The following is a 26942-nucleotide window of genomic DNA, read 5'->3' on the forward strand; positions in this document are numbered from 1 at the left end:
TTTGGGTATCTTAGGCACGGAGGCTAAGCACTTCATACTTCGTGATGCAATGACAATTATGGGTGATGTTGACGAAGCATGCTTCAGCGTTAAAGATTTCATGACAAAGGGTTCCTAAGGGAAATATATTTGGTCATGTATGCGTGATGTGTGTGATGGTGACACTAAAGCTAGGCCACAAGAGCTAAGTGTGTGAATAAAATAATTTATTGAAAAGAGTCAAATGGTGGTGACTCTTAGGCTAGGTAAGCTAATGATGTAGGGATCAAGCCCCCAATTCTAACTCTAAATGAAAAGGGATGAGCATAGGAGATCCCTTGATATGATCATGGTGTAAGTGTGTGAATGTGAATATGAATGCATGTTTATTACGGCCGCACCTCGATGTGAGGTTGCCTACGTATCCGTTAGGAATCAGGCCGAACGTAGCTCTAGCCAAACCTCGCACAAGTGTGTATACCTCAAAAAGGTTTTTTTAAGGGTTGTAACGTGGTTAGGCTAAAGGTTTAAAGAAGGAGGGGATAAAGGCTCAAGACCCTAGATAAGCCCCCAAGGTGTGCAACCTTGCTTTTGAATATTTGTATTTTCGTGCTTGAGTTTCTACTCTTTTTTTTTTTAGCTCTTTATTTTGCTTTAGCATCTATTTTATTTTTATAAGTGTGAGCAATCTCGATCATGCGGTCTATCACTCACTTGACATTCATGTTTCTCAGGCACGGTACCGAGCACTCGATAAGAGACACAATCTGAGACGTGTTCATATCAAAGATATTTTCATATCAAAGACATTGGAACACTTGCCCTTTTGTACACTTTTATTTATTTTTTGCTATCTTTTGAATTAGTCAAATCACTCAAGCTTTGTTCTTTGAAAATTGCATAAGCTGCACACCATCCTATCCCAAGGTTAGATAGATGTGGGTTGAAAAAAAAGAAAGGTCTATCGTTAGATGAGGCTCAAAGTGGTTTATGAAGAAAGGATTGTAAATTTGAAAGGTGAAAGGAGATATGACGTGGCTACAAGGGGTGCCTCAAATCATTGGTATACCTTGTGCTTAATTCGACATGGATTTTTTTTTTTTTTTGTTTTTTTTGTTTTTTTTTTTTTTTTGTTTATAATGAAATGATCATATGTAAGGAAATAAATGCTCATTTTTTTTAAAAGAAAATATATAAGGAAAAAAGACTACAAAATTAATCTAAGGAAAGGAAAAGGTGCCTATGCTAGACTTGTTGGGGAAGGGGTAAAATGAAAAAGAAATAGAAAAAGAGGCCATGAAATCTTGTCGTTGCAGCTCGCCTCTTGTCTTGTGTCATTTGCTTCATCATCACCCAGTCTTCTCGCTAGCTAGAGGCAATGGGACCTTGTTTGCTTATATGAGGTCTTGAATGAGATTTTGAAACCTGTAGCATTCATCGGTGGTATGACCGTTTCCTCGATGGTACTTGCAATAGGAATTTGGATTCCATCTCGAAGATCGATTTTCTGGTGTTGGATCCTCGGTAGGGCCAATAGGTTTGATTAATCCTCGATCATAGAGACGATCGAAAGCAGCATCGTAGGTCATTCCAATGGATGTGAACTCTCGCTTGGGTTTCCTTTTAGATCCTTGATTGTCCATGGCTAAGACATCATTATGGTCAAAGGTACTAACATTATTACTAGAGTGGGCGTTTTCGGAAGAAGAAGGATTGTCGCTCTTCTTTCCTTTCCAGCCACCGTGGTTGCTATTGTTAGTAGCTTTTTTCTTTGCGAGGTCATCTTCGATCTCGATACCTATGTCATAGACGGCCTTGAAAGTATTCAAGTTGTGTTGATATTTTAAGTGCTTTGAATACTTTTCTTGGAGATTCTTGATAAACATCCTCACGGATTCTTTTTCAGTGGGGACCTCAATCATCTTGGCGGAAGTTTCCCTCCACTTATTAAAGAAAGAAGTAAAGCCTTCATTCTCTTTTTGTCTTAGCATCTCAAGTTGTCTATGGTCGGTTTCAACTTGGATATTGCACTTGTACCTATCAACGAAAGCGTTCACTATTGATTCCCAGGTAGAGATTTTCTCCTTGTCAAGGGAGAAGAACCATTGTTGGCAAACGATTTCAAGAGATAGCGGGAACAGAGAGGGGAAAACCTTCTTATCGATACCCTTAATGCTCATTATGGTTTCAAAAGCTCATTATGGTTTGCAGTAAGTAAGGAATTAATTGATCAGTGTGATAAAACCCTAATTATCAAACACGAAACCCAACCCCTCTCAAAGTCCTCTCTCTCACACGTCTCTCTCCTCCTAGGCGCCGGTGGTGTGTCGTGGTGGTGGTGGTTTGTGCGCTGGTCGGTTGTCCGTAAAGGTGGTGATCGCGGTTTTCCTCAATCACTCGACCAATCTAGTAGTGGTGGACGGCTCGTTCGAATCTCGTGGACTAAGTAGAGGAGAACCTCTTGAGGCTCTATTCTCTCCCTGATTTGCCTGTCGAATAGCTTCGTGGAATTCACGCGTCAAAGGTATGATTATGTGTCTTGTGTGTTATGCATGTGATCTTGGGATTGGTACTTGTTTGAATATGATTCATGTTTTTCCGCTGCGTAGTACCTATAAACTCCTACAGTGGTATCAGTTAGCCTCTTGCATGAACGCGCTAGATCATAAAAATACGATTTTTTGATGTCCACGTTAATTTTATAATCAATTAAGAGGGAGAAATTAATTTAATTATGGTTCAATTATTATATTTAATGTGATTAAACTTTTGGAATCGATTAAATGTGATTTAATTATGCTCAAAATAGCCATGAAGAGACCGAATTTTAGCCCTAACATGTTCGAAATTTTCGAACCCCCTCACCCTAAATTTCGAATTTTTCGAAAATCCTAGCCCTAAAATATGATTTTTGTGCTTGATTTTGGTTTAATTCGATTTATTTTATGATTCATAATTTTAATCAGATTGATTTATGCATAAAAGTGTTTTGTGTATGATCATCAATTTAATTTTAAAAGTTAGAATTAAATTGGGATTAATTTTATGAAGAACCCTAATTTTAAAGTTGAATATGATTTAATTTTAATCTTTTGGACTGATTTAATTTAATTTTAATAAGTGTTATTTTAATTAAATTAAAACACAAAAAAAAAACTGTTTTCAGCGGCCGACAACCGCGGCTGGGTGGCGCAGCCACGGCGGCTGCCGACCAGGTGGCGGTCTAAGAGGGAGGGGAAGGGGAGGGCGGCGGTCTTGGTGGCTGAGGCAGCAGCTGTGCAAGCGTTGCACGCTGCTGCCGTGGCTGCCTCTGCTGCTGGTTGCTGCTGCCTTGCGGCAGTGGCTGCTGCAAAGCAGCCAGCAACCGTGGCTAGCTCCGGCTAGACAACCACGGTGGCCAGCAACCGTGCAGTCACGGTTCTTTCAAAAAAAAAAATCTTATTTTAAAGGTTATTTTAGATTTTAACACCTGCTAAAAACCCGAAAATGGTTTTTAACACCTCCAAAAAAAAAATTTTGATTTTAACACCACCCAAATTTCAAAAAATTGGGTATTACCACCACGTAACTGATTCCGTTTACAAATCCGTTAAGTAGGGCCATATAGACACGTGTCGCTTTGTTATTGGCCAAAAAAATAAAAAAATAATAAAAAATTAAAAAACAAAAAATAAAAATTTTAAAAAAAATTTTAAAAAAAAATAAAAAAACCTAAAACTACCCCAGCCACCCCAGCCCCACCCACCGCGCCACCACCGGCGTCCCCAAACCCACCCCCTGCCGGTGTCCGGAGTCCCAGAGAATCGCCCGGCGCCGGCACCCCACCCCCACCACCCTTTCCTCCACCTACGCACCCCACCCCTTCCCTTTCCCCGTTTTCATTTCTCGACCCACCACCCCGAAACCACCCTAAACGCCCCCTCCCCCGGAAAACGCCCCTCCTCCCCTTCCTCCTCCCCCGAGACGCCCTCCCTCTCCTTTCCCCCTCCCTTAATCGATTCCCTACCACCCCAAACGAAACCCTAAAACCCGTTTAGGGTGGTTTCGGGGTTTTGGGTCGGGAACGAAAATGGGGAAAGGGAAGGGGTGGGGTGCGTAGGTGGAGGAAAGGGTGGTGGGGGCGGGGTCACCGGCGCCGGGTGATTCACTGGGACGCCGGACGCCGGAAGGGGGTGGGTTTGGGGACGCCGGTGGGGGCGCGGTGGGTGGGGCTGGGGTAGTTTTAGGTTTTTAATATTTTTTTAATTTTTTAAAATTTTTTTTAAACAAATAAAATAGTGACACGTGTCACTGTGGACCACATTTAACGGAATTTTTTAACGGAAACCGTTAAGTGGTGGTAATACCAATTTTTTGAAAATTTGTATGGTGTTAATACCCATTTTTTTTTGGAGGTGTTAAAAACCATTTTCGTGTTTTTAGCAGGTGTTAAAATCTAAAAAAACCTATTTTAAATTTATTTCAAGATAATTATGAATTATTTTGGGATAAAATCAGTTTTATTTTGGATAAGATAAAATATTTTGAAAATATGATCTTTTATTTTAAAAGATAAAGTTGGTTTTATTTGGATAAAATCTTTTATTTTAGGATAAAATCAAATATTCAAGAGTTGTTATATTTGATATTATCCATATTTAAAGTTGTTAAATTGGTAATTATCCTAATTAAAGTGGTTAATTTTGGATAAGATTGACTAGGATATTCTGAGCATATTCCAAAAGGATAATAATTTATTTAAATAATGTGATTATCCCATAATTAGATTAGGATATAATTGATTTTAAAATTATTTGATTGGCTAGTAATTAGGATAGAATCTCCTAAATTTGTTAGGATAATCATGAAAGATTAAATATGATTTATCTTTCTAGATTAAAATATGATTTGATTCTATCTCATGACTAAATTAAATATATGATATTTTATAAACGGTCATGAATAATATATGATATTATCTAATTATGATTAAAATATGAGATATTTTAGGAAATGCGTTGACTTTATTATGAACATTCGATGTTGTAGTTTAGACAAGCATGTTGAGTGATTTATTATATGGAACTTTTATAATATATGATATTATGTTGCTATATATAGACTAGTATGACCCATAAATTCTTAAATACGATCTGCGCATCGTGAAGTATTTTTGTAATCTAAATACGGTCTGCGTACCGTTAAGTATTTTTGTAACTTTTATTTAAAGTAAATAGAATAGTTATTTAAATAGTGTTAGTCCAAAGAAGCCCATGAAGTGAAGGCCCAAAAGAGAAAGGTGGATGGAGATCCATGATGATTTAAGTGGGAGCCTTTTCATTTCTAGTTTTCTTAGGACTAAGGGGCCATACTATGTCATGATTTATTGCATTAGTAGATTATGCATATTAGATTTTATTTATGTTGATTGATGATGCGCTAGAGTTCACTAAATAATCACAACATAATAAATCTAGGTCCCAGTAATATTAAGGTAGCTTTTCCAATTAAAAACCCGATGAAACCTTTGATATTTTATGATGGGTCATGCCTCAGCTGGGTGTCATATTATATCTTAGGGGAGTGGGGGTAAATCACGTTTTACACTTTTAATTGGTTATACTCAACAAGGTTACCTAAAGAGTTTAGAACCTTGAAGCTAAGGGTAATAATTAAGCATGAGATGATTAATTATTCAACCAAGAGTTACAAGAGTTGTAATCAGTAAAGAGTTTACTCACCTTGAAAATGTAATGGTTGATGGTAGGGCCTCAGTCCGGTCAATTATTGCACAAATAAAGGATCTTGGAATCACTTAAAATTCAATTGGGATCAATTAATTATTGAATAAAGTGTTTTAAAGTTACCAAATGAATGCGTTTATGGTACTTTAATTTTATATTAAACATAATTATTAAACTTTGCCTTTTTTTGACATAGATGGGTAGCCGTAACCACAATGACAACAACATTTACAACCTTCGACCATTCCTTGAGAAGGATAGGTTGACAGGGGAGAACTTTTCCACTTGGGAAAGAATGCTAAGACTTGTTCTGAAATCTGAGGGTAAAGAGGATATCATTGATACCCCATTACCAGGACCTCTGCCAGAAAATCCAACTGCGGCAGAGATCAAGAAGCACAAGGAAGCTCATGACAGAGCTATACCTATCACTTGCTTAATGATTGCTACCATGGAGCCTAGTCTTCAAAAGCGTTTTGAAGACCAGGATGCCTACTCAATCATGCAAGAACTCAAAGCTTTGTTTAAGAAACAAGCTAGATTTGAAAGGTATGAGCTCCATCGTGAGATTCTGGATTGTAAGATGGAGAAGGGAGCCACAGTTCATGATCATGTTTTCAAAATGATCGGCCTAATTCAAAGTATGGAAAAACTGGGGCACCCATACAGTGATGATTTGGCAACAGACATCATTCTCCATTCACTACCAGAAAGTTTCAACCAGTTTATCATGAATTTTAACATGACTGCCACTGCAAAGACTATGAATCAATTGCATGCAATGCTGGTTAGTGCTGAGAAACAAATCCCTAAGGAACCTAAGAAGGAAGTTCTTATGTTCAAAAGGGAAAGGGGTTCAAGTTGAAGGGGCAAAAGGCTAATGCCAAGAGCAAGGGCAAGCAAGTTGCCAAGGCTTCTGAGAAGCCTAAGTCGACTCCAAAGCCCAAGGCTGCAAGTGAAAGTGAATGCTTTTACTGCAAGAAGAAGGGGCATTGGAAGCGAAATTGCCAGAAATACCATGACTTCCTCAAGAAGAATGGAGCATCAACCTCAGGTATAATGTTATAAACATTTTAACTTTCACTTAGGTATGAGATACCAAGTTGCAGTGCTTAACATAGTGATGTTGCGCAGGAACTGCAAATAAGTGAAACTAGCATGGAAATGGAGCTTGAAGGTGCACTAGAAGTGTTAGAGTGGCCAGAGATAGCTTCATAGTTTTAAATTTTGATTAGTTTATCATGATTTTAGAACAATTTCCAGTTTTGATGAGACAATATTTCGGTCTTCTTGTTTTGAATACTGAATTTGGTTTACTTGGCTTGGACAAGCTAAGTGTTGATCCATGACCAAGGTAATAAATTGTTTTTCATTTTGCTAGATATGAGTTAATTTTGTTTTATGACATTGATATAAGTAGATCACAAAAGTAAAATTTATATGATTCAAAGTAACTTACTTATAACAAGTAAGGTTAGGTCACACTAACCATTTGCACATCCTAAGTTTTGGATGGACTCTCATTCTTATATGATTATGAATCACTTGAGAATTAGAAGTCATGCTTGATAAAAGTTAAAATGACCAAGTTGCCTTTTAGTAGAAAGGGTAAAGGAAGCTAGAATGACCTTTTGGAACTCATACATATGATGTATGTGAACCAATAAGTTCAAAGTTAGCAAAGAGATTTAACTATTTCATCGCTTTTACTGACGATTTAAGTATATCGATAATTACTTAATGAAGTAAAGCTTGGAAACATTGAAAAGTTCAAAATTTCCAAATGAAATGTAAAATCAGTTTGAGATAAACAATTTAACACCACAATATGATTGTTGTGCGTAGACACCTAAAAATGTCTCCCCAAAACCAAACTCGATGATGAACAACCTTTCACCGCCATTATTGGTCGGGTTAAGTATTTAATCTTTGGAGTGCTTAAATCCATATTTCCATTTCATAAACAAACCAATTCCTATCCCATTTCCCCAAACCATAACTTATTTTCCTCTTTTCGTGCCTTTAAACCCAAAATAATTCATTTCGTGTCCTTTAAAATCATTCATTTCGTGTTCTTTTTATAAAAACGTTTAATCCAGTTTATTTTTGGTCCATAATCTGGGTCCAATGATTTAATAGTTGGATGGGGCTTTAAAAGAGCTTTCCAAATATATATTATAAGCCCAAGTCCAAGTTATAACGAATAAGTTATGGCCAAAATATTAAACTGAGCCCAAACCGAACCTAAACCCACCTTGCCTACGACCCAATGATCATGTGGAGGGTCCAAATTATTTAATCCCATTCCTAAACTAATTAGGATTAGTTATAAGCTTCTATAAGTTTCTAAAATATTTTAATTATCCTTTTTGAAAAGATAAGATTAAGGAATTTCAAATTGAATAAAACTTTTCTTTTTGAAAATCCTAATTCTATCCGAATTGAAAGACGTTCAAATATAGACAGATATTATTTTCGTGCTTCATAGTTTTTATCCAAATTTTATATGGTTGGATAGCCCTTGAAATTATCTTTCCAATGATATATTATAATATCAATTCCGAGCTATAACGGAAAAGATATGAATAAAATGTCAAACTCTATCCAAAATTGACACCGTCTCACTATTTCAGCCATATCTTTTATTATAAAAAATATTTTAATCTGATTCTAATTGGTTTAGAAATTATATTTCAAGAGCTTTCCAACCATATCTTATTTATCTTATTCCGATTTCTGGATCAAAAGATATGATAAAAACAAAACCGTAAAAACTGCAGTCTATTGAGTTTTATTCCGATTTAATTCGGATCTTATCTTAATTCTTCGACCCTTCCTTTTTTTCTCTATAAATAGAGGTCATATCACCCCTTTTCCAATCATCAACAATCTTGAATCACAAAATCATTCTCTCTTCCTCATACAAAAAAATCATTCTCTTGTCTCTCTCTCTTACTCCAAGCCTTAAACCTATATCCCTAATTACATCATTCCTTCCTTAAGCACTCCAAGGAGTTCATACAAAACCCAAAGTTCTATACTTTAACCAAGGCGTGATAGGTAGAATTAACTGAGGGTTTGGACCAAATCAACTCTACTTTTAATTTAATTTAATTTTCATTTACTTTATATTTTTATTGAAGTTACTAACAGTTTATTCATGATGTAGCAATTTAAAGGAACGTGCAGAATGTGAGTAATTAATTAATTTAATTACTCTTATTTTATTTTAATATTGCTAGTATCATGATTAGGTTATTTTATATTTAACTTGACTAACGCTATTATTGTTGAATTGCTTCCAATATTAATGTTTATTCTATTGTTATTATGATCACCATATTGCATGTTAAGGGAATATGTAATTGAAAATCACGCCTAATAAGATAATTTGGACAACCGGTTTAGGTTCCTTTTTAATCTTGTTGTTATTCAAGTGATCACAATATTTTAGAATTATATGTTGCATTAATATTAAACCGATTTAGCTTAATAATAGTTTGGAGCAAATTGAATTTTTGTTTGTATGCATTTGAGATCGCAGGAATCACTTTTCACTATAAGAATCGAGTAGAGGCCAATACGGGCGAATGTGACTCCATGACTCACTTCGTACCATCATCCCCGATCCTCCTTTCGTGGTTCCAAACCATATGGAGTTAGTAATCTCATGGATTATGAATAGGGTGTAACCTTCACGGGTCAATCGTTGTTTCCTATCGTTGTCCCTTATTCGTGGTTGCCTTTTATTATCCGTGAACGGTTTACAAGTTCCTTAAAAACTTGTTGGCGGCTCCCTACTTTACTTGTCCCTAATCGTGTCCCTTATCGTATTATGTCAATTCCCACTTCCTATGAGTGCCAAGCATATTCACACATGCTTTTAACGTAGGCGCACTTCGAGCGACGCCTACATTGTGATAAATATTTAACTCAAAAGGAATGATCATCTAAAGGGAATTGTTGAATTAATTCACAATCCAGAAACATTACAATTCAATTGTATGTTTATGAAGAAGGAATCAAACTTTGCTTGCCATTGTTCGATCCAAGATTTAATGATTTACAAATATCGTTTTGAGGATATGCATTAGAACAACAACAATTGCGAATATACTAAACAAGAAACTTAACCAAAGCAGTACAAAAGATGTCATAAGAGTTATGATTTGGAAATGTTCCAAAAGTTATCTTTTCTAAACAGGATTAAGGGTTATGAAATCAATGTAAAATGTTTACTAAGATGACATAATACACCCTAAATCAGAAAAATAGTTCTTCATGGGTTTTCTCGTGAAAATTAAAAGGTATTATTCCTACAATCGCGTAAAAATAAAGTGTTTGTTGCTCGCGATAGTATCTTTATATAAAGAATGTATTCCTACAAAGCCAAGTGGGAGTAAAGTTAGATCTCGATGAGATTCGAGACGAGCAACAAATGGATGTGGATAACACTACATCAGAGACGAAGGCATATGAAATCAGCTAATTTGATAAAGCATGTGTCGAAGCAAGCTAATTCAACTAGCGAGGTTTCTATCGTCCCACTAGAATGAAAGACTTCAAAGAGTTGAAGAGAATAATTCTATTGTCGCTCATACCTATCGTAGTTGACTTAGGATCAAAACAAACATGCAGTTTGTTGAAATTCTGAGAAAAGGTGGATTCTAAAATTTTCTTATTAGAACGGTTAGAATCCATGGCCTACAAGCAAGCTTTGGATAAATGCCAACTCAGGAAATGGCTTAAAGCCATGAAATCCAGTATGGACTCCATGTTTGTAAAAATGTGTTAGTCCATAATAGTCTTACAAATAGGGTCAAACCTATTAGTTGGGTAAGCCTATTCGGATTATCCTAGTTATGGATATCAAAATCGCCTTCATGAAATGTTCTTGATGGTGAGAATGTATATGATACATCCTAAGAGTTTTGAAATCCAGAAATTTCTAGAAAGTTTTGCAAACTTCAGAAATTCATTTAATGAATTGAAGTAAGCATTAAGGAGTTGGAACATTCGTTTTGATTAGGCAATCAAACAGTTTGATTTCCTTAGTAGAACAAAAGAATTCTTGTAGAGACAAGAAGTTTAGTGGGAGCAATTGGTCTTTTAGTCTAGTATGTAGTTGACATACAGTTCATATGAAATGATATATCAATGCTTGAATAAGTCAAGCAGTGGTTAGAAAGATTGTTTCAATATGATAGACTTAGGAGATGTTGAGTACATATTGGGAATTAAAATCCATGAAGTGAATCTTGACGAATGATTGGAATGAATCGAGAGACTTATGTTGATAAGGATCTTGACAAGTTCAAGAAGCAAGACTCTAAAAGAGGATGTCTTCCCATGTTTCATAGTATTACACTCAGTAAAACTCAGTGCCTTCAAAAGCTAATAGAGTTGAGTTGTATGGATAATGTACCTTATGCTTCTGCAAAAGGATCCATTACATGTGCCATGAAATGTACAATGCAAGATGTTGCATATGACTTGTGCATGTATAGCAGAATTCAAGCAAATTTTCATAATAAGCATACGGAGAATTACCAAGAACAGATCCTTGAGTACTTGAGAAGCACTAAAAGGAACTCTTCTAACTATTGTGTTAAATGGTAATTTAAGCAAGTTGTCAAAAGGTTACATGAATGCAAGTTTTCCAAACAGGCAAGATGATTCTAGATGGTGATCTGAATGCATATTTGTGTCTAGATGGAAAAGGACAGTGAGCTTGAAGAGTTCAAAGCAGAGCACTGTTGTATACTCAATGTCATAATATGTGTATTAAACTATAGTCAGATAGTTACAGAGGAAGTTCAGATTAGAGTGTCATGTGACTTATAGGTCACCTTTGCCCAAGAACAAAGGAGCCAGAGTCACATCACAAATCCAAACAAAAGGATATGAGATATCACCTCAATTATGAGATCATTGACCAGCGGAAGGTCGTATTCTGCAAAGTTTTATTATGAGTGAGAAATCACTAAACCCCTTCCATGGACTAAGATATGAGAGTCATATTAAAGTCCTAGGATTGAAGCAAGTTGTGTAATTTAAGTTGTATATGTTTTGAGAGAACATATTGCTTGAGAAATGCATCAATTTGCAGAATTATGTTTAAAATAGAAATTATTATTTCTCTTATTTAATAATGGTTTTGGAAATTAAATAAAATGTCCAAAATAATTATGAATTGATGGGCTCATCAGGTTGATGACCTGGTGAATTAAAACCCCACAGGTGAACAAAATTTATATATTATTTGAAGTTCCTAGTTTGAGATCATTAAAGTGGACATAAATGATTTCAATAAATGAACTAACATGTAAGATTGATTGGATAGCGCAGTTTCATGGGCTATAGGGGCATAGAGATGCTCGGTCAATCACTTGGATATGCATGAATGATGCATGATCGAACTATTGACCTACTTTGAAGTTCAAGTATAGAGCTTCCATATATATTAGTGGATTCCTTTGACATGAGTGGAACGTTGATCTCATTCAATGGATGTTGTGACTGTGGTACACTCAAACGTCTAGCCATAACTGGAGATTATAAAGGGTGTTTCCCGATTATTTCAGAAGTTGAGTGGGAGTCATGTTACCACAAGATTGGATAGAGTCTACATATTAAATTAGGAAATGTGTCATGGCCGCTTGAAGAGGGAGAATTCAGAAAATACGTGGCCGCGTTCAAATGCATTACACAGTAATCATTTGGTTTTGTAATTCTAACTCAGATTTCAAGAAACGATTTGTAGATTAATATGATCTCGACATGTGATGCAATCATATTATCAAATCGACACATATATTGACTTAAGGAATTTGAATATTGCACCCTTGTCTCAGACAAGTGGGAGATTGAAGGAGTTATGTCTTTGTCGTGTGCAATTACTAGATATATAATTGGATCAAATTATGGAGATAATTAAGTTCGTACATTTGGGTCGTCGTTTTGCCATAGCTAGAGGTACTAACGATCTTTGGACTAGTAAAATAGCCCAAAGCCCAATTGGACGGATCCTATAAGGTCACACAAAGGGGCTAGATCGAGCATTAGAGGACGAGGCCCATCATGGGCCTCATCACTCTAGGTGGCTGGCCATATGGAGTGGACAAGGGAGTTTTTGGGCTTCGTGCCCTAGTCTAATTATAATGAGATTATAAATAGACTAGGTGCCTAGGTTTGCAGTAAGTAAGGAATTAACTGATCAGTGTGATAAAACCCTAATTAGCAAATACGAAACCCAACCCCTCTCAAAGTCCTCTCTCTCACACGTCTCTCTCCTCCTAGGCGCCGGTGGTGTGTCGTGGTGGTGGTGGTTCGTGCGGTGGTCGGTTGTCCGTAAAGGTGGTGATCGCGGTTTTCCTCAATCACTCGACCAATCTAGTATTGGTGGACGGCTCGTTCGAATCTCGTGGACTAAGTAGAGGAGCAACGCTTGGGGCTCTATTCTCTCCCTGATTTGCATGTCGAATAGCTTCGTGGAATTCACGCGTCAAAGGTATGATTATGTGTCTTGTGTGTTATGCATGTGATCTTGGGATTGGTACTTGTTTGAATATGATTCATGTTTTTCCGCTGCGTAGTACCTATAAACTCCTACAGTACCTTCATAATCTTGTTATCAAACTCTTGCGCAATTTAAACAACATGCAATCAACATTCAACAACAACACTAGCTTAATCCAACAACAAACAACAACATAGCAACAAATTTAACACAAAAAACACAAGAAATCGACATCATCAATCTGTTAGTTCAAAAAAAACCCCTAAAAATCAAAATCCCTAGGTCGCAAATAACATCAAGAAATGGGCAAAAAATTCAAAATTTATATCAAAATATCAACATAATCCATGAGTAATTGAGCTTACCTCAAAAAAATGGCGGCTTTTGGTGTCGTTTTCCCCAGAATCGAGCCCAAGCTTGCTCGTGTTCTTCGACAATGACGCAGCAGAATTTCCAGAAAAGGAAAGAATAAAGGGAGCAAAAAGGGGGAATAAAGAATAAGTAAAGGGAAAAAAATTAAGGGTGACCCGTGAATTTTTTTAATCGGGTGGGGCCCACTTTCTCTTAACCCAGGTACTAAATTCTTAGGCTAATTTATTTTTTTTGGCCGGAATTCTTAACTCAGTACCCAAAAGCAAAGTAAAAAAAATTAAGTACCTAAACGGTGAAAAAAGGAAGAAATGAGTACCTGAATTTGTGCTTAACTCACTTTTATTACCTTTTCTTTCTATTTTTTACATACCCAATGTAAATTTATCTTTCCAATGTATTGTACTACTTCTTATTTACATTTATTAATTCCTGTGAAAATTGCCCATAAGGGACTATCAATAATAGCCGGAGGGAGTATAAATAAAAGGGTTATGTATACCATTAAAAACACTCTTGAAAATTTGTATAAAATTAGGAATTCATAACAAAAACACGCGTAAATCAGTGCAATTAGTGTGTTTTTGTCATGATTTTCTAAATTTAAACAATTTTCAAGAGTGTTTTTTAATGCTTATATGTAGCCCTAAGGGTTATGTATAACATTTTCAATAAATAAATAAGAAAATCCTTCTTTTTTCTAATAACAATAACAACCACAACAACAATAATAATAATTATTAATATTATTATTGTTATTATAAAATATACTATTTATTATAAAATAATAAAATATATCAATGTCCTTAAAGGTCTTTTTTGTATAAAATAGCTAGCAGCCAATATTGGAACCAAACTCCCACCTAAGATTGCATTTGTGTGTGGAGTGTCATGTTAATATTAGAGCGAGAACTAAAATATATCTCCCTGATTGCACCAAGTATAATCGTATTCAAGTCAATGCCTCAATGCTCCTTCATTCAATTTATTGTTCATAATTTTTTCGTATTGTTAATATTGTATCCTTGTGAACACACTTTTTTTCTAACACCTTCCACCAACATTGTTGGTTAACTTGGTTTATACGGCTTTCAATAATAGAGAAACTAGGAATATTTAGTAGTTAGTACTATATGTCTATATGAGATATTTAGTAGTTAGTACTAGGAGGGAGGATCATTTTGCTAATATAAATTTTACCATAAAAAACTAGGAATCTTTAGTAGTTAGTATTATGTACGAGTACTCCGTATTAGATTTATCATATTAGTATTACATGTATACATTAGAAATTACATGAAGTACTACTAAAATACAATCAAATTCATTAGTATCCAAAAAAAAAAAAAATACAATCAAATTCATTAGTATAAAAAAAAAAAAATACAATCAAATTAAAATTACCATAAAAATTGTAAAATTCAATAAATTTAATGTGAATCCACCTTTTACAAGTCTTTATGAAAGTCTTCTCAAATAAGGACATAGAAAAACGTATTGTTATTTGAAAGAATTAACATCCAAAACATTGAATGTTGACCGTGCAATAGCGCATATTCTTAGGTGCACACTCATGCACCTAGAAATAGGTGTAACAATAGGACAAATATGAACATTAGCTTTCTTCTCCTCTATTTTTCTCCATTGTTTTTTATTTTCTCTCTCTGTTTTTTAATTTTCCCCCTTTTTCACACTTTTTTGATTAAATTTGTTTCTTACAACATGAAAGTAGTTATTAAGTATGAATTTTTGTGTGAATTTCGATTTTGTGCTTTAATTTCGATTGATTAAGGTTTATATGAATCTTTGAATTCACAAATTATACTCGGTTTTTTCTCCTTCCTTCTTTAATTCCTTTTTCCTCTATTTTTTTTTCTATTTTTCTCGTTTTTTCGATTTAACGATTGAATTTGTTCCTTACAATATGGAATGGGTTGTTTATCTGATTTTTTGAATTCATATGAATTGAATTTTTTTTTTAGCTTCGATCAATTTCATCTGTGTATGAATTTCATCCGATTTTCTAACATTTTTTTTTATCAATGAATATAATCATGCAAAATATGAACATATGCATAGGTTCCCTTAAATGTGAACATTAGCTTTTCAGAAGGTGAACATAGGCATAAAACATATGAACATATGAGAAAGTAAACATAACAATTCAAAATATAAACGTAAGCATTGGTTTCCTTAAAGTGAATACAACCATTTAAAAGGTGAACATATTCGTAAAAAATATGAACATATGCATAAACAGACTTAATGAGAATATTTATGAACAACAAATATTTACTATGAATATATACATTATGAACATATAAATATTATTATGAATATAAATGAATATAAGGCATTTAATTGTGAACAAAAAAATGAAATAAAAAATAATATGATTATGAAACATATGCATCATAAGTATTAAAAATTTGAACATATGCATTGATTCATTTTTGAATGCGTATGAACATAATTAAGCATTTCAGAAGGTAAACATATACATAAAAAATATGAACATATGAATTAAGAAAGTGAATATAAGCATTTCAGAAAGTTTACAAAAGGATTCAAAACATGAACATAAGAATTTAAAATATGAACATATGCTTTTCATAATGTGAACATAAGGTATCCGTTTGATTTCACTAATTTTTTTTTACAATTCCAATAAAAATTTCGAACAATAGAGAGTATCGAATAGATATTCAAACAAAATTAAGTGATAATCATATAAATTTAAACAAAATTAAGTGAAATTTACATAAAATTGCCTTTTTTTAGGGAGGATCCTTTTGATTTTGCATCTCTTCTCTAATGTCCATTAATGTTTTTGCAGTTTTTTAGTGAGGAAATGAAATAGAGGAGAGAGAAAGTGAAAAAGAGGAGAGAGAAAATCATATAGAAGAAAAAAAGTTTTGAGTTTGGAGGTGATGTTACATTTATTGGATGAGGGTGGGTGTATTGGGTATGAGTGGGTGTATTGTTGTTTCCGTGTTTTTTAGTTTTAGGGTTTTTTTTTAATTGGGTTGTGTGTAGTTGGGCTTTTGGGCTGTATTGTTATACCTATCTAAGGTGCACCTTAGACTAATTGGTTCAATAGATTGAATTTCTTGGATGTTTATTGTTTAGGGCCCAACAGATCTTATACTACGGAGTACTAGTAGGGTCCAACAAGAAAAACGACCAACCACTGCATTTTTCAAGCACATAGATTTATTAACGTTTTAAATTTTGCTAGGGTTTTTTTCTTCGTTTTTTTAATGACTTTGTATCATTATCATTACAATAAAAAATAAATAAAGACCAAATGAATAGTCTAGAAAGTCAATAGACTAATACATACCTAATTAAAATATAATGTTTATTATCATCTTTTTATTTATTGTACTCAGTACATAAAATATTTTGTTAAAATTATCTCTAACGCCAACAGTTTTGAATAATATGAATAGGATTACCTAAAAAAAATAAATAAATAAGATTATTACACCCAAAAAAAAAAAAATAACAATTAAAAAATTACTATATAAAGTAATTTATTATTAATTTTTTTACACATGTAAACGATTATGAATCTAGATGCATAACTTCAACCAACTTACATTATCATCACATAAATACTAAAATACATAATACAACCATTAAGCATTCAAATCATTCAACGAGATTGTTATGAGAAATGATGTGACTTTTAGGCCTAGTCTTTAGCTCACATAACTTGTTAACAAACCTAGATAAGGCTTTGGAAGAACTTCCAGTCTCACTTAAAGCCTCTAATGCATTACTTTGTAATTTGATGATCTTTTGTCTACTAGCTTCGTCTTGATTAGCCGAGTTGGCTAAGATTTGAGCCAAGTCACATGGATTAGGAACCGTGTTAGATCCCTCACAAACTCTAACACCAACTTTCATGTAGTCCACTAGCAATGTTGCATTTGAAAATTGATCGGCACCAAATGGCCAAGCAAGCAACATTACACTAGCCATGATCCCTTCAAGGATCGAGTTCCACCCACAATGAGTTAAGAATGTGCCAACTGCTCGATGCCTTAAAATCAGAACTTGTGGAGCCCACCCTCTTATGACAATCCCTCGGCCTGCCATACGATCCTCAAAACCGGTCATGACCGTCTCACGGTCACGGTCTCCTTCCATTTGGTTAGCCGTGACATGGTCCCTTATTGGCCAAATAAATCTAACACCACTTCTTTCAAGTCCTTCAGCGATCACCTCAATTTGTTGACTTGTTAGTATAGCCTGGGTTCCAAACGATACATAAACCACCTCATTATCTCGACACGTGTCAAGCCAAGCCAACATCTTATCCACCTCGATCGAACTAGCTCCACCTCGATCCTTGTACCCCTTAGCGGGCACCAACGGGCCCACATCCCAAACCCGATCATCATAACCCATACTACCTCTCAAATGGTCCAAATAAACTCTTTCCAACCCATCAAAAGAGTTGACCACAACCCCCCAACTAGCCATATTATCCCAAAACCCATCCTTAATCAACTCCGAATCCGGGTCCCTTTCCACGTAAGACCTATAAACTGGGGACAGCTGCCACCAAGGGTATTTTGGACAATTCGGCACATCCTCAAACAAAACGTCACCGTTTTGATCCCCTCCTTTAGGCATATTTTTCCAAAGGGAGTAAATCACGGACAAAGCCATACCCCCAGAAGGAGAAAAAACGACGCGTTTAACCCCCATATCAACCGCAAAACGATGCGTCCAACCAAGAAACATATCCGAAATAATCGCAACAGGAGGACTGGAATGAGATTCGAACCAGTGACCTAACGGATCCCGCAATCTCGCCAGAGCAGGTATAATCTGCCGGAAACTCGCCGGCGGCAAGTCCTTTGTATTCTCTTTTCCGGCGGGAATTCCGGGAGCCGAAGGAAAGGGTAATACAAGAGGGGTAATATTGGAAGGAAAAAGAGTAAGCAGAGGAGATAAAAGAGGAAGGTTCATTGGGGTGGTTACGACGGTGATGGTAAGGCGGCGCGTGGATAGAAGGTGGTGCGTGAGATCTAACAATGGTATCATATGACCTTGTGCTGGGTATGGGATCACTAAGATATGAGTTGTTTCGGGTTCGGTTCCGGTTCCGGTTCCGGTTCCGGTTCCGATTTCGGGTGCCATTTGATGGTTACGTAATGGAGGAAAATGGGAGATGAATAAATAAATGAATAAAATAATAACGGTGAATAGAAAATAAGTGATTGAGTGAATGAATGAATGGTTGGTATATTTATGTAGGGTAGCAGAAGAATAATAATGGAGGAATGAATGGATGGATGAATATAAAGCGTTTCAAAAAAGGTTGGAAAGTTTGATGAAAATGATGAATTATTGGTTGAAATGGATCGTGATTCATGAATGGTGTTTAATAGTCAGTGGTTAGTCCAAATAAAATAAAGTGAATGATGTACGTAATAAAGTTCGTACTGTAGTAGTCTATCTAGTAGACGTCTTTTTTAAATGTGGGATCCTTGATTATGGTCGTCTATCAAAATCTTAGTTTAACTTAGAAATTATAGATTTTGTTGAGCGGTATATTTGAATAATTTAGAGTATAATAATAGATTAAGATACCACCAGTCCACCGCTTTTACCAAGCAATTTAATGGAGTTGGTGATGTGATGGTTTATTATGGATTTTTATCTTATTACTCCCTAAAAATAAAATAAATACTTCCTACTACATAACATAAGTGTCAATTTTTTTATTCGTATTTAAATAATTATTTGTATAGTTTTATTTGTCTTTTATAGAAGTACAATTTTAATATAGTTTGAAAAAAGGGATTTGATCATAATTTAAAAATCAAAATCAAGAAAGGGCATTTCTATTTCTTGATCTTGATAACTAACTTAACTATTTATAACAAATGGATAAATTGAATATTAATCAGTTTGTATATATTATGGTTAGGTTATAATAAGTAACAACCAAGTACTAACCATTCTAATTACCCTTTTACACTACCGTTCTAATTCATTTCATCATCAACTCATTCAATTACCACGTACTATATACTCCAAAATTTCCTTCTATTTTTTCCTTGAAACACAACAAAAAATTCCATCCATTAGAATCAACTTGATTCACCAACTTAAGTTCTGTTTTGCTGTTGTTATTAACTAGTAATGGCGGCTTCGAGTTCACATGGAGACGATGATACGATAAGGCAATACACAAAGTACGATAACACCATTGAACAAGATGCATCAAAAGTAGTTTACAAGGGATTAAACAGAGTTAATAACAGAGTTATTGCTTGGATTAAGAAGAATATAACAGAGGAAAATTATGATGGTTTGATGGATGAAGCTCAAGATTTGATGGATTCTGACCATCCTAGTATACTGAAATGCTACGATTCTTGGGTTGATCCAAACTCGAACACGGTTGACATGATTACTGAGTTATATTCTTGTAATTTGAGAGATTTTATAAAAAATAATCGCTTAATTTTAGATACTACTGCATTGCCAACTATCAAGATTTGGTGTCGACAGATTCTTGAAGGGTTACATTATCTTCACCAACGAAATCCGGCGATTATTCATCATAGTATCAGGTGTGAAAACATTGTTGTTGGAGAAACAGGTTCAGTTATGATAGGAGATCTGAATGAAGCCGCGTTTATGGGTTGGGAAGCACCACTTGCTCCTGAAGCTAGTGCTGATCTTTTTGATTTTTCGCGGTCTGAGATATACTATTTTGGGATGACCGTGTTACAGATGTTGACTAAGAAAGATGTGGAGAGGAGACTGGTAGGGTCGTGTGTGATGCCTGCTGAACTAAGAAGAGTGAAAGATCTGCAGCTTAAGAAGTTCATTCGGAGGTGTCTGATTCCTACAAGTGTTGTGACTACTGTAACTGATCTCTTGAATGATCCGTTTCTTGCACCGAGTGATCCGAATGTGAGTGTTCCTGTAAATGATCAGATGGATGTATTGCTGCTGCCGTCTGCTAGGGAAATTGACAGAGGGCGTGGGAGATTCACATTAGGAGGACAAATAGTGGGACTAAGGGGCGGTGCAATGATAGTCGGGTTTGTTAGGATAAGGTTTATCAGTGATAATTTTGTGTTTACAGTCAATCATGATACAGTTCAGCGAGTCATGGAGGTTTTAAGACGAGCACTTAATCTGTCTAATGTAGAGGCCGCATCAATTTCTGAGAGTATGGAGCTACTGATAGCAAAACTTGTGGCTGAATATGATGGCAATGACAGTTACATGGTTTATATCTTTGACAGTGTTTCATCTCTTCGGATTTCATCTACTGAGAGAACTGTTGTGAATCATCAGACAGGTGCTCCCCCACTCATAATGCCACACAACCAAGACGCGCAACAGGATCAGCAACAGCAACAACAACAGCATCAGCATGGAATGCTTGATGACAATAATGCAGCTGCATCTGATGAAGAGGTCCAACAGAACCAAGACGCGCAGCAGGTTCAGCAGCAGCATGGAACGTCTGTGTTGCCTGATATTGATGCATCTGATGATGTTGAAGAGGAAATGCCTGTCCTGCCTGACATCAATACATCTGCTGATGAAGAGGGAATGCCTGTCTTGCCTAACATCGGCACATCTGATGATGAAGAGGCCCGACTGACAGCTAATGCAATGGGTCTGGCAAATCCGGAAACACTCGCAAGGTGAATCGACTGATCGGAGTACTTACAAGGGAAGTGGCAACAGGAAGACACAATATGTAGTTGCATCAGATTATCAGAAGGCTGTTATTTCTTGGCAGTAGCTTATTCTAGGCTCATCAGTTTAATTGATTCTTTAGTACAAAATTAGACTTTGGTTTATGTCATAGTACATGAATTTTCTGAATAAATCTAGGTATGTTAGTGATACTTTAGTGTGTCAATAAGTATGATTTCTCTGTTTTAGGTCCAACTGAGATTTATATCTTTGGTATGTCCATTGTCATTTGTTGGTGTGTGATTTAAATATATGAACATTGGTGTGTTAGTTATAAGATTTTAATAAAATGTGATCGAGATTATGCAATTTGATTTTCTTACTGTGTAATTAGTCATTAGCGTCTTTCCACATACAATTTCCTTACTTTTCAATCCTCTCATCTCGTTACTCTATAACTTAATTACTATTTAAGTGTCTTAAGCAAGGGCAAAAAATTTTCATCACTAGAGGTCTCAAATAAAGTGTTCAATTCTTGAGCCGGATCAAGTTAGTATGACAATTAGAGCTGGCTAGTGCATGGTATAATCGTGTAGTGTCTTTAATGAGGCTAAGTAAGTAAATTTATGTCTATTTCAATACAACCGGTAATTAGCTTCAAAATAATATAAGATAAATGCAACTAATGAACAATACGTGAATCACTAATAAAATGTGAATCACTAATAATATTTCAAACCCCCCCCCCCCCCTTTTTAGACGACTACTACTAGTCTACTATACGGATAGAGCATAGAGCCCCTTTAACTTGAAACAAATGTGTTTAACTAGACCCACCAATAGTTTAATTGAATTGAATATGCTTACTCGGAGTAAAATATTAAAATCATTCCTATTATTGTAACACTTCAATACTTTAACGGTCAAGGAATAAATTTTTTTTAATATTTTTACCCGTCATCAACAAAATGTGAAATTATGAACACCAATTTTATTAAATAATATAAAAAATTCTTGATTAATAGACAATTTAGTTTTTTTTGTTTTTTTTTTTTTTTTTATTTATTTTTTTTTATTATTTTTTTTTATAAGTGTTCACCAAAAAACGATTTTTTGTTACTAGTAGACTATAAGTAGCAGTTACTATTCACTTTTAAGAAATAGGATAAGAAATATCTCTTAAATAAAATTAAAAAAAATAAAATTTATTGAACAGAGGGCAAATTAAAGATTTGTTTTTTTAAAAATTAAAAAAATCAAGAAAGGGCACTTTCTAATTCTTGATCTTGATAACTGATTTAACTAACTACAACTGGATAAAATCGGTTTGGATATAAGTAACAACCCAAAAACTAGCCATTATAAATACCATTCTAAATTTCTAATTCATTTCATCATCAACCCATTATTTCAAACATTCTGTTTTTTCTCCTAAAAACCAAACAAAAATTCCATTAATCCATAGAAAACAACTTCATTAGCTTGATTCCATTGCAAATCTTTCTTTAGTTCTGTTTTGCTGTTATTCTTAACTAGTAATGGCGGGTTCGAGTTCAAGCGGAGGAGACGGCGATTATACGGTCATGGAGACAGATCCTACAGGGCAATACACAAGGTACAGTAAGCTGATTGATGAAGGCGATCTTAAAAAAGTTTATTTGGGATATGATGAGACTAATGGCAGAGAAGTTGCTTGGTGTAAGAAATTTGTATTACTTAATAATCTTGTTCATTTGATGAGAGAAGCTATGTCTTTAAAGAGATTTGATCACGAAAATGTAATCAAATGCTACCATTATTGGCCTTCTGGATTACAGAACAAAGTTGAGTTTAACATGATTACTGAGCTTTATTCTGGGAATTTGAAGGATTACACTCAGAAACATCAGGTTAAAGAAAACAGTCAAGCAATCAAGAATTGGTGTCAACAGATTCTGTCAGGGCTTGAATTTCTTCACAGTCAAAATGAACAGATTATTCACGGTGATTTAAAGTGCGAAAACATCTTTGTTGTTGGAAACTCAGGCAAGATTAAGCTAGGAGATTTGAGTGTCGCGACGACTGTTGATAGTCCTGAGTACAATGCTGTTATTACTCGAAGGATAGAGCGGTCTGAGATGTACTGTGTTGGGTTGTGCGCGCTACAGATGGTGAATAAGGATGCTGCAGACAGCAAATCGCGAAAAATGGATTTTAGCCTGTTAAAAAAGGTACAAGACCAAGGGCTTAAGAGCTTCATTCAAGTGTGTGTGTTTCCTGAAGATGTCGGAACTACAATAACTCAACTCCTGAAACACCCGTTTCTTGCACCGAGGACTGCGCCTTCTGACAGCACATCAGTACTATTTCCCTGGCCCTTGCCTACAATTCAACTGCGGCCTACTGCTACCATCACTAGTGCAGCTGCAGAGCCTGAGGGTGATGTCGACGACAGTAACACAGCTGCTGCTTCTGAAAATGCCCCACTGATGGCAGAAACACTCGCAGGGCGGGAAGGTGAAACGTCTAATGGGAGTGATTAAGATGAGGGAAGTGGCAACATACAGGAAGACAGAGTATAGTTGCTTCAGAAATCTGTTATAGCTTGGCATGTCAGTAGCTTATTTCTAGATTCATCAGTTTATGTCATAGTACTGAAATGTTCTGAATAATTCTAGGTATGTTAGTGATACTTAGTGTGTCAATAAGTATGATTTCTCAGATTTAGGTCCAACTGAGATATATTCTTTCGTTTCTTGATTAATTTTCATTGTAATTGTGTCATTTAGACATATGAACATTGCTATTTTGGTGTGTTCGTTATAAGATCTTAATAAAAACAGAGACTGCAATTTGTTTTTCTTTCTTTGTAATTAATAGCTTGCATCTCTTTGCTACATAAACATGGCCGGCTAAAAATTTATGTCACTAGATTTCTTTAATTGAAGTGTTCAACTTGAAGCCGGATCAAGTTAGTATGACCAATTAAAGTTAATTGAAGAATTCTTTGATTAAAGTGTTCAACTTAAGCCGGATCAAGTAGAGTTAGTCAAGTAGTGTCGTATCGTGTCATCTTGAGTATAATTAATGTATGATGTATCTTAACTTGCAACACACAACACTACAAATAAATTCGATATTATATCAGATCAACTGAATCAATTGGACTTAATGGTGCTTTTACTTTTGGTTTTGATACAAATTTAAATTATTGTGTTTTGTGATGTACTTGACTTGATTTTTACTAATTAAACTAAATTAGTTTTACTATACTAAAATTAAATTATTTTGGGACGAAATATTATTTTCTTCAAATAAAAAGAACATGGCCTAAGCCCTAAGGTGACATGATGATAATTTGCTATGACTTTGTTCTACTAGTAATTTGTAATGGCACATATTGATATTAGACAAGCCTTTTGATTATCAAATATTTATTTGCTTCAAATTAATCACATTAGTAGGTGTTTTATCTTATGTATAAGTAAATTGAGCGAATTAGATTTATAATAAATTAAACATACATAAATTTCATGTTCCTGCAAGGCTATAACAAAACCATTACTTAAAGTAAAGATGATGAACAACCAACATAACACTTCACATTAAGCTATGAATTAACATTAGTATGAAAATTAAGGGTGAAAAGTTTAAACCATGTTAAACATACAGTAATTTCGTATGACATAATTATTATTTAAAGTAAAGACGAAGAACACGCAACATAACACTTCACAGTTCACACTCATCCATCCTCTTGTCTAATAAGACAAGAAGCTTCTTCAAGAAAACATCAACAAAACTTTACAGATCTTCTTTGATGTTCAGCCGTCTTGTCCATACCCTTGTTTTTTAGTATGCAGTACTAAACTCTCTTTAAAAGTCAAAAAAAATTTACGACCATCATTATAATTTTCCACAAGTTGTATGTGGTGACTTTTATAATTATAAGAATACAATCTCTCATTATCAAATACGAAAAATGTATTCTTCTCAACATCGAAAATCCCCGTACAAATACTTCTTGTAAGAAACCCAAGAGCTTTTACATTTGAATCTCCATTATACCACAGTTGCCATGATTTATTCCCACCATCCTCGACCAAAACCCATATGAAGGTACAATCCGAAGACATACCGAAAACTGCTATAGACTCACCGAGGACAAAACTAATTTTAATAACGAGCCCTGTTTGTTTAAGAGCATCAGGCAAATCCACCAAGTTAAATTCCTCGGAATCAAAATCGAACCACCCAAGATGAGTATGTAAGCCACGAGGTTTGTCCGGATCATATCCAAACCAATACACACCACCCTTAACATAAAATTTATCCCCATCTTTAAAACTAAGGCCTCGAACGTGTGCATCCGACCTATCTTTGATCCTCCAAACGCGATCATTTAATGAATAAACCGCGATTGAAAACTCGGGAGACTTAAGACTAGCACACCCGTAAGCAAGCAACTTATAATCCTTACTAGACGGAGCAAAACCAAGCCAATAATCTATTCTATAACCCATCGAAATAAAAGGACAAGGTGGAATAACAATGGACTTTCGAATACAAGGATTATAAATCATCATCTGAATGTTTTTATACGCTAAGGAATACATCAAAACCAATCCATTACAACCCCCTACAACAACGCATCGATCAGGAGTTTTGGCAAAAAACATCAATTTTCATGAATGTATCGATACTATAAATGCTATATTCACCGAGTTTTCTTGCTATTACATACTTGTGTTTGTTGTTGTCGTAGATTTGATGATGCAAAAGAATGAAATCAGAAGAATCAATTATAGAACACCAGGTTTTACAAACGCACCTGAATCTCATTAGGACTTTCGCGGGCAGCCTTGCTAAGATATCCGTCCACAAATCCATGGATAAATCCGGCAATTTGTTCGCCATTGTATAAGAACTGGATTTGAAGGGAGAAATTGGAACTTAAATTAAAATAGGGTTTAAACTATTTAAGGGTCTTCATGTATATCTTATACTCGTAAAATATTCAAAATATATTAGTTTATCTTATAAATATTAACTATGTTAATTTTCAATGACCATTATTAATTAAGCTATCATTATAATTAATTTTTTTTTTTTTTTTTTTATAAAAAATTAAATTTTAAAGGTATAATTGACAAATTTTATCAAAATAAAAGATTACAAAAGATATGTTAGATATAAAAAGATTTTATCAAAATTATGTTACGAATGTTTCTTTATAAATCTATTTAATATCCCGTCAAAAAAAAAACTACTAAATATTTTTGTTAAAGATATGTCAAATTCTTTTTATTTTAAGTAATCCTATGACGAATTTGTCAACAACTACCTTTTAAATTACCGCGTTTCTATCAACAACTACATTTTACTTTATCTAAGAGTGGGGGATAAGTCAAGTGGTTAGAGCTCCCCTCCCAATTCCAAGAGATCATGGGATCGATTCTCACCCCTGCCCTTGGCTCTTTAAACACCAAAAAAAAAAAAAAAAAAAAAAAAAAAAAAAAAACAACCAATGTATAATTTCCGTTAATACTATAGTATTAGTAATAAGTTAATATTATATATTTCTCCTTTTAGATACTTGCAATGATTCTCTTATATGGAAATGTCACAATACTTGCACCATGCTATAATAAAAAAGACTTTTGTTTTTAAAGTTGTATATTACTCTTCTT

The 26942-nt window shown here is 34.7% G+C and overlaps 3 protein-coding genes and 1 pseudogene across 3 annotated transcripts; 2 read left to right on the forward strand and 2 right to left on the reverse strand.

Moving 5' to 3' along the window:
• Positions 1-17097: 17097 nt before the first annotated feature.
• Positions 17098-18968, reverse strand: LOC145587924 (UDP-glycosyltransferase 89B2 pseudogene; annotated as a pseudogene).
• A 784-nt stretch (positions 18969-19752) lies between these two features.
• Positions 19753-21282, forward strand: LOC145575742 (putative serine/threonine-protein kinase WNK4). Its single transcript, XM_081633555.1, has one exon. It carries the CDS (start codon positions 19753-19755, stop codon positions 21280-21282), a length of 1530 nt encoding a protein of 509 aa, XP_081489681.1.
• A 1529-nt stretch (positions 21283-22811) lies between these two features.
• On the forward strand, positions 22812-23795 carry LOC145575751 (serine/threonine-protein kinase WNK8-like). Its single transcript, XM_081633563.1, has one exon. The coding sequence runs from the start codon at positions 22812-22814 to the stop codon at positions 23793-23795; it is 984 nt and encodes a 327-aa protein (XP_081489689.1).
• A 1189-nt stretch (positions 23796-24984) lies between these two features.
• LOC145575762 (putative F-box protein At4g09790) lies at positions 24985-26169 on the reverse strand. The gene is made up of 3 exons (XM_081633573.1): positions 26084-26169; positions 25230-25764; positions 24985-25032 (listed from the first exon to the last, which is right to left on the reverse strand). Exons 1-3 carry the CDS (start codon positions 26167-26169, stop codon positions 24985-24987), a joined length of 669 nt encoding a protein of 222 aa, XP_081489699.1.
• Positions 26170-26942: the final 773 nt, after the last annotated feature.

This window comes from Chenopodium album, chromosome 2, assembly GCF_948465745.1.
Source record: "Chenopodium album chromosome 2, dcCheAlbu1.1, whole genome shotgun sequence".
Taxonomy (NCBI): domain Eukaryota; kingdom Viridiplantae; phylum Streptophyta; class Magnoliopsida; order Caryophyllales; family Amaranthaceae; genus Chenopodium; species Chenopodium album.

Coding starts and splice junctions, on each gene's coding strand:
- LOC145575762 (XM_081633573.1), bottom strand. CDS start 26,169: ATGGCGAACAAATTGCCGGATTTATCCATGGATTTGTGGACGGATATC. Junction 25,765..26,083: donor AAAGTCCTAATGAGATTCAG/GTGCGTTTGTAA, acceptor GATGGGTTATAG/AATAGATTATTGGCTTGGTT. Junction 25,033..25,229: donor TTGAGAAGAATACATTTTTC/GTATTTGATAAT, acceptor GTTTTCTTGAAG/AAGCTTCTTGTCTTATTAGA.
- LOC145575742 (XM_081633555.1), top strand. CDS start 19,753: ATGGCGGCTTCGAGTTCACATGGAGACGATGATACGATAAGGCAATAC.
- LOC145575751 (XM_081633563.1), top strand. CDS start 22,812: ATGGCGGGTTCGAGTTCAAGCGGAGGAGACGGCGATTATACGGTCATG.